The sequence below is a fragment of the Glycine max genome, chromosome 1, assembly GCF_000004515.6.
Source record: "Glycine max cultivar Williams 82 chromosome 1, Glycine_max_v4.0, whole genome shotgun sequence".
NCBI classification, from domain to species: domain Eukaryota; kingdom Viridiplantae; phylum Streptophyta; class Magnoliopsida; order Fabales; family Fabaceae; genus Glycine; species Glycine max.
Genome location: NC_016088.4, coordinates 51,791,286 through 51,800,141, shown reverse-complemented (window position 1 = coordinate 51,800,141; position 8,856 = coordinate 51,791,286). Strand labels below are relative to the sequence as shown.

Below are 8,856 nucleotides of genomic sequence, written 5' to 3'. Positions count from 1 at the left end.
ATGTAGTATAAATTTGGTAGCACATAGTGGCGGATAGTTACTTACGGAACGAGTCGTCCTAGTCCTCCCGCAAAACGCAAATGGGAATCCTCGCTCGAAATTTCAGGTTTGTGTTTGATTTTTTCACTTATTTATGAGCATGTACAGTTACGTATAAAAAAATACAAACGTATTTAAAACGTATAAATACCGGAAAGAGAGTGGGAAAAAGTAAATAAGGTAGGAGTGGGGATATCTATATAGAGAGAGAGAGGAAGAAACGGGAGCTTTTAGTAGTAGTAATAATCAAGTGACGCTTTCGCCCCTTATTCAATGCTTTACCAAACTCCCTATCCTCAACCCTTTCAATTTCATCATCCTTTGCCTTCTTCCTTCTCCCCTCTCCTTGCAGTTCCAACCACACCACCTCCTCTCTATCTCCCTTTCCCTCAGGTATTCACTATTCACTCTCTCTGCATCTAAATTTTTCTCAATTTCAAAACAAGCAAAAACGACCGAGTTTTGTTAAAGTCTATGTCTTTTTTCTTTCTTTCTTTCTTTCTAATATTGGGTCGTGGTTTTCCTGTCAGGCCGAAAAAGAAATGGAGTGCGTGGAGGCAGCGTTGAAGAGCAATTATAGGAAAGAAATGACCTTAAAACTGAGCCCACAAACCTTCACGGAAGAGGTTAGTGTCCAAAACGGCACAACCTGCGACGACTTTTTCGTTAACGACCTCCTTGACTTCTCTCACGTCGAAGAAGAACCCGAACAACAAGAAGACACTCCTTGTGTCTCCCTTCAGCATGAAAACCCAAGCCACGAGCCCTGTACTTTCAAAGACGATTATGCCTCTGTGCCCACTAGCGAGCTTAGCGTCTTGGTACCTTTTTTTTCCACTCAATTTGTATTTTAATTGTTCTGTGTTAGTGGTTGACGAAGAAAGTTGCGATTTTTACAGGCGGATGACTTGGCGGACTTGGAGTGGCTGTCTCATTTCGTGGAGGATTCCTTCTCGGAATTCTCTGCGGCCTTCCCCACCGTAACGGAGAACCCAACAGCATGCCTTAAAGAGGCAGAGCCTGAACCGGAAATCCCGGTTTTCTCTTTCAAAACCCCGGTTCAGACCAAAGCAAGAAGCAAGCGAACCAGAAACGGTCTTCGTGTTTGGCCATTCGGTTCACCTTCCTTCACCGATTCTTCCTCAAGCTCCACCACCTCTTCCTCTTCCTCTTCTTCACCCTCTAGCCCCTTGCTAATTTACACCCAAAGCCTCGACCACCTGTGCTCCGAGCCAAATACCAAAAAAATGAAGAAAAAACCCTCTTCCGATACCCTGGCGCCGCGAAGGTGCAGTCATTGCGGCGTGCAGAAAACCCCTCAGTGGAGAACTGGGCCGCTAGGCCCAAAAACACTATGCAACGCGTGTGGGGTCCGCTTCAAGTCGGGCCGGCTCTTACCCGAATACAGGCCTGCTTGTAGCCCAACATTTTCAAGTGAATTACACTCGAACCATCATCGTAAAGTGCTCGAGATGCGGCAAAAGAAGGAGACAGTTTCTGTGGATGAGACTGGTTTTGCCCCTGCTCATGTTGTTCCCAGTTTTTGATTCTTTTTATTACATAAGAAAAGAAAAGAAAAAAAAAAACTAGGTGCTGTAGTGATTGATTACTCAGATTAGAGAAGGTAGCGCAGACTTTAGACCCGGTTCAATGGGACCCGAGTTAGTGTACATTTTTTTCCCTTGTATTGAGTGCGGTATGTGTTAGCTTTTGTAACCCATTAGGAGACTTTGATATGTAATGCAAGTCCTTTTACCTTTTATTTTTATTTTTCATTTTTAATTTGAACATATTTAATGTAATGTAATAATGGGTATGGGGTGGTTTGGGTTAGTGGTTTTACAAATTGAAATGAAACTGGGTGGCCGTTTAGAGGCATGAACGTTGTGAACGAAACATCGCAAAGAGAAGTGGTTAAACTAAACGGCTTCTTTGTGTCGTAAGTTGGACGTACTGTGGGAAACCGAAAGCATTTGGAAACTGCACAAAGATGGATGGTATCAAAAGAAATCAAACGGTCCATGATCATGAAGTTCCTCTTTTGCCATCATCATCACTTCCAACAAGTGAGAAGTAACGTGCCGGGGCATAGTAATCTTAAACTTGAACTTGCTTTGGATTTTTATGCGACACTTGATTTTGGACTGACCTGTTATAGTGGGGCACCACCGTTTACTTATTTAAGGTATTTGATTTTTCACAAATGTTTTTTCATACCAGTGAAGAAAAAAAATGGAATTCATCTTCCCATGCTTAAAAAATAAAATTATTTATTAATAATCACTCTCATATTGGTTTTCTCATTTGGATTTATCCTTGAAACATGTGAAATATTCTATTTCTTCCATTTATTTACTTCGTTTCCATGCCTCTGCTGGAATGTAACAGCAAAACAAGATTTTGAAGTATTACACGCCATGTCTGTGGGCCTACAAAAAACAATAAGAGGGTGGCAAATTGGAATCTCAATAATGTAAAAAATGTTGGATGAAATAGAGTGGCTAATTAATATGACATTTCGGGTTTATTTATCATTGGCACTAAAAATAGCATCATGGTAATCAGCATATCGACTTCGATCTTTCACAACGTTTGGTAAAAGGACGTAGAGCTATCAAATTAATTGTTGAAAACTGAACACCCAAACGAAGCTAGATTGTTCGGATGGAGCAGTATACTGTAAGTGCTTTACTAACAGAGCCGGATATCTTAGCATTTTATGTGGTTGTAAGTTGCAACCTTGCGAGGAAATTCTCTAGGGCTATGAACCTATGACCACGATGTAATGTACATTAGCGTATTTCCAATTAATTGAGGGATTGATGTTGCAGAAAGCTAATCAAATGAGTAATGATAATTCTTGTGTAGCAATTTGGTCACATCTTAAAATGAATCACAACAGAAAATTTTATTAATAAAATATGATGTTAATATGTTATTTTCTTTCAATCAAAACAAATAAGACTGAATAATGGTATCTATTTTAAGTCTTAACTCACTGTTAAAGAATTAATGATCGGTTCATCAGGTAAGAAAAGAATCTGTGTAACTGATAAGATCAAAAAAGCGTGGAGGGTTACACATTGTTTTCGAACTTACTCAAGGTTTCTTCATTGAGTTTAACTTGAGTGTCTTAGAAGAGAATCGCTTATTTGGATTGGTATCTGTATCTGGTAGCGTTTGTTTTAGTAGGTAGTCTTTCAAATGTTAACAATCAATGCAACGAACAATTCGATTGTGGTGAAAAAAGTTCCCACTTGACATTTTCATTCAGACCTTTATGAGATGTTCCTAGCACCGGATCTCCATCATATGCAGTTATGTCCCTTAATTAATTTTATACATTCAATTTTAATACAAAAACTACTATATAAAATTTGAAATGGTAAGATGTTCCTTATGTTAGGGATATTGATAGGAAGGGTTTGAATAAATTTAACTTGTATTTACCTGACTCTAAATTCTAAAAAGTCATATATTTAGACTCATTCATTTATGTCGATACTCAATAATTTATAGATAAACTTAGAAGAAATACCCACTAAGTTTGATTTAGTGGTGACATTAGAATAGTATGCATGATTCCATAGATATGAACCTTCACGTGATCAACCATTATACATGAAAATGGATAAAAAAAATAAATAACTTGTTCTTTATTATAGAAAGATTACATATTATTTAATACAATTATGTCCTTTTCATAACAATTACAAAATTACCTTTTTAATAAATTCTAATTTTGTTGTAGCAAAAGGTGTTTGATCACGTTGCCATATTGAAATACAAATAATCGTCTTACTGCCTACAGACACATCACACAGGGTTTCAGTTCTCTCTGCAACAAGTACACAAGCTTCTACAGTTTTACCTATCATCAAACATTGTATACGTCTCAATTTTAATAATAATTATTTTATGTTACAATATTGATATTGCTTTTAAAATAGAATTTTCTTTAGTTGGGTGTTATTTGGCATTTAATTTCACTTCTCATCATCTATAAACACTAATTATTTAAAGAGTTTAATGCAATTAAATTTTAATTATTAATTATTGTTTGAATTATTTTAAAATAATTATTTTAAAAGTTAATAAATTTATCATATATCATAAATTATGTTTGGATGGTTATATAAAACGTTTTATACGGTCACTGAATCACTTTTTTTCTTCTTCTCTTATTTAAATACCAATTTTTACAAATTAGAATCATGAAAACTATGTAACTTGCATCTTTCAATAAATTGAGAAAGGACTCCTTTGATCTGCTGATAGAACAATATGTTTTTGTTTGGTCCATTATTTTAATAAAATCAAATAATATTTGAATATGTTAAAAACATTTGTTTTCCTTGAATATTTTTTAGTAAAATTTCTCAACATTATTTTTACTTATCCTATTGAAGCTCGAGCCAAAGGGAACTGGTAAAAATTATGTTAATCATGAAAATTATACTTATTTCTTGAAAAAAAAATATTTTGTAATAAATTAAGTAATTTTTATTAAATTATTTTATTAACAAATAAATGTTTGAAGATGAGACATTGAATCCATTTTCGATTGTAAGTTCTTTTAAATCAAACAAACAAGTTTTTAATTTTTAACTTATTAGAGAATTATCTAATACTTAATACATATAATAATAGTAATTTTAATAAAGATATTCATTTTTAATTATAGTAATATTTTACAATGATCTAAAAAATGATTTGTAAGTAACTTTTATAGTAATGTTTCTAAAGGTTAATTTTCATAATTATTATACTTCAATAGTGTTGTCGATGTTTGATAAATTAAGTAATGTTTCTTATTATAAACTTCTAATACTAATGGTCGAACTCTATGATTTTGACATGTGTATAATGATATTTCTAAATACGTAGATCTAATGTCATTTGACCTTTTCGTGCAACTTCCCTTCAACTGATATTTCAATTATCGAAAAGATATTGCTTTTGAGTGCTTTCCAATCTCACGTACCTTAATGAAGTAATCCAAACCATCATTTTCGATTTAAAATAAATTTATTGGATGACGCATTTAACTTTCTAAATTTTAGTTCATACGTTGATCCTTTTGAATGTATTATTCTATTTCTCTTGGTACAAGTTCATCAAACTATACATAAGTTTCAAACTTAGACAAATTTTACATAATAGAAGTAACAAATTAACAAAGCTCTTTCTATTAATTCTTAACACAACTCCCTGTTCAAATTCAATATTAGTAATAGTAAAATTTAAGTAATTCTCCTAAAAATGTAGTTTAAATAACTTCCTGTTATTTAATTTCCGTGCCCATCGTTATTAATGTCTGCATTACTTGGGCCCAACTATTTGTTTTCTTTTTCTGAACACACCTCCTGTACCCTTTTAATTTTGAACTTAGATTACAACCCACAGCAACTTCATAGGCCCACTATTTTAATCCACTACTAAAGCATTCTGGATGGGCGTATCTCCGATTAGCCGTGACGATTGCCTCCTAGTCCAGAATATATTGCTTGGCCCAAAGAAAATTAAAAGACTTGTTTATTTATTTATTTATTATTATATTCAATAGAACCCAAACAACAAGTAGCTGGCTATGAGTGATAATAAACTAAATAATCATGGATACCCCTTGCAACTCATTTTGATTTAAATTGAAGATGAAAAAATTTTATGGCTCTCAAATCATATTTAATGATTGTCATTCCTAATTTTACGGTTTTCTATAAAGTTTAACCAATTAAAGAGAGTATGTTTAAACTTTAAAGAAGTGTGTTAGAGAATATAGTCTTAATCTTCTCCAGGTCTCCTCCTAACAATGATATGTGTATCCAAGTAAAAAAGATCGAATAGAACCACCATTCTCAAGCTCCTGCTGATACACAAATTCTCAATCTCCTATCACTGAATGGAATGATTGCTAAAAATAAATTGTGAATGGAATAATAATCATATTTAGAGACCACAAGTATTTTTTACTAGAGATAATTCTATTTCGATTGAATACAACAATATATATATATATATATACTTTTGAAATTATAAGTTTTTTATATTTTATATTAGAACACCATATCCTAATCCTATTTTATTAAGAAAAACTGAAACGACAAATTAATCCAACGAGATTTCTAATAGATTTTGAAGTATTTTGTCAAACATATGCCTGGACCCAAAAATCAAACTTGTTATCATGTATTCTTAATGGGAGGAGAATCAACCCAAAAACTGATTATCAGGTGGAAAAGCCCAATAGCTGCTTTAGTAATAACCTGATGTTTTAGATATGATGATACTCATGATACTCTTTCACAAGTTGGTTTTTGAGTTTTATTCTCTTTTACAAACTCAAGTCAAAGTAATTGGTTCTTTTATTAGGAGTTGAATTAAAATAAAAAGAAAAGGGTTATGTTTAAGTTAGAGATTGAGGTATATTATCACTAACATTATATTCGTCCCATAACTTCAAATCTCTTTTAATTACTATATATTTCAATTAAATTTGAGCTTTATAGATAAAAAAATATAGAAGCCCTGCTTGTGTAATACATGTTATATGTGTTGTTTATTTTATTTTCTTGCAGAAAATGTGAAATACTTTAATTTAAAATGTTAAATAGTTGTGTTTTCTATTTAATATATTTTTTATTTTATTTTTAACATATTCTCAGAAAAAATATTAACAGCACCAATTTAAAGATAAATAGATTTCCCACGTGACTGAGGCAACATGCTATATAATAATTAATACATTATTGTATTAATACAAGTAATTAGTCAATTGAGGATATAATGGGACTACTGTGAAAAATTGATGTTAATTAATACATTGTTGTTGGCTGTCAGAGTCAGTTGCAGCACCGTAACCAAATGAATAAAAGAAATGTCAAGCTGTAAGAATTTTGTATACAAGAAAATATGTTGAAACGCGGCTGGTAGTGATTCAAGTTGCGTAACCATACTTGAAGAAATGAATGTGTCTGATATATATTCTCTGCTCAGTGCTCACCGTACCCCAACACCCAACATCCGAACTTGCCATTACCTTCGCCCTAGCAGTCTAGCACATATCGTTAATTAGCATGTGACAACTGACAAAGATTCTCCCATGAATTTAGTGGATCTAACTTGAGTGCGTTATCCACTACTCTTGATTATCCAAATTAACAATGACTTAATTAAGATCACCACCAGGAGCACTGTAGCAGATATAAGCTTTTTTGAGAGCTTCTATGGATATATACTCTATATTTTTAGTAGAGAAACTCTCAGAAGAGTTTATGACTTATATCCAAACAAGTACATATACTATGCATTTCACTAACTAGCTTCCGTGATAACACCGTTTTAGTACTGCCCTGCAATAACACTTCCTAAGCTACAAATTCCATATATAATATTTGCATATGGCTTAGGGGTCACAAATGGATTTATTAGTGCATCATTTTTCCAATCTATTCATATCTAAATCCAATCCAAATATTCATATATTTACAACAATAAATGTCAGTTTTAGTTAAAGTACCAACTAAAATAATAATCAATCAATATCTTTTAGATATCCAATTTGGAACCTATTCAATGGACTTGTTGAGACTCATGAGATGAAGTGAAGTCCATATTCAATCTCAAATATAAATAAAACACAAAACTTTGACCAAAAAATGTGCTGATATATAAATATATTATTTAGGTTATATACGCGTACACACTTATATATTCACATTTCATATTTTGAAAGAAAATATGTCAATATTGAGTGTATTAAAACTAATTTTAAATAGGTGAGTTAAATATCATGATTTATGAATGATGAACCGGAGATCCCGTCGTTAAAAATTGGCCATAATGTTTTAACTGTTTTCTACACCGAACCTTAAATGATGTAATTTATATTAACCCATCCATTCTGATCCAATCCAAAATTTATTTAATGATCACTCACCGGCTCCTTAATCTTACGAGTGCAAAAGCTAGGCGTAAAGATGATGAATATATAGAAATGTGATTTTCCTTGTAATGCCATATTCCCCACACCTATATATATGTATTTTTACTGAATTTTTATGCCGAGCTACATCAAAAGTACATGCACTTAAAAATTTAATGGGCGGTGGAACTTTTAAAAAGTCAGAAATTGGATGTGAAGATCCTCAACTGGGATATATGAACATAATAAAAGAAAAGAAAAGAAAGGAGGTACTCCTACAGTTGAGGATAATGTCACTAGTTCACTATCATTTGTCTGTCCACTGTCTCTCTAGGAAACTCAAGTAGTCAATAATTGACTGCACCAATACATCAATTTGGAAATTAAGATTTGTGGAGGAGTGCAGCACCCAAGCATGCCGGGTTTCATTAGTATTGGTTAAAAATGGATAAGCATCCTGTTTAAACTTTAAAGTATAATAATGGCTACTGTGTAAGTGATATATTATAACATTCTTTTCGCCGAGACTTGCTAGGTAGCGATTGAGGATGATGTCCAGACCACGTCAAGTTGTAGAAACGATCATTTATACCTAATTAGATGTATTACTATTGATTATTTCAATTTTGATAAAAAGAATTACTTTAATTACTCTTGGTATCTGCCGAATGCAGATATTCCACTGAGCTTATTTTTATTATCTGCAAATTATATGGCCTCTATTTCTGCAAGTTATATGCCCGGAAGGTCTCTCTATGCAAAAGTATAAGGGATGGTCATTGTAGTATATAGTCTTATCCTTACTCATGCAAAGAAACTGTTTTCATAAAACATAAGCAATCAATCACTTAAGAGACACAACCTTATCATTGTGCCAGAACTCATCCTCTTTT

The 8,856-nt window shown here is 32.7% G+C and overlaps 1 protein-coding gene across 1 annotated transcript; it reads left to right on the top strand.

Moving 5' to 3' along the window:
* Positions 1-212: 212 nt before the first annotated feature.
* On the top strand, positions 213-1,797 carry LOC100783966 (GATA transcription factor 5-like). Its single transcript, NM_001255324.2, has 3 exons — positions 213-432; positions 570-860; positions 939-1,797. The coding sequence occupies exons 1-3, from the start codon at positions 313-315 to the stop codon at positions 1,584-1,586; spliced, it is 1,059 nt and encodes a 352-aa protein (NP_001242253.2). The 5' UTR covers positions 213-312; the 3' UTR covers positions 1,587-1,797.
* The last annotated feature ends 7,059 nt before the right edge of the window (positions 1,798-8,856 follow it).

Bases quoted from the DNA above. Each gene is read 5' to 3' on its own strand.
- LOC100783966 (NM_001255324.2), top strand. From the start codon at position 313: ATGCTTTACCAAACTCCCTATCCTCAACCCTTTCAATTTCATCATCCT. The intron at 433-569 runs GTATTCACTATT...TTTTCCTGTCAG, and splicing joins TCTATCTCCCTTTCCCTCAG to GCCGAAAAAGAAATGGAGTG. The intron at 861-938 runs GTACCTTTTTTT...CGATTTTTACAG, and splicing joins CTAGCGAGCTTAGCGTCTTG to GCGGATGACTTGGCGGACTT.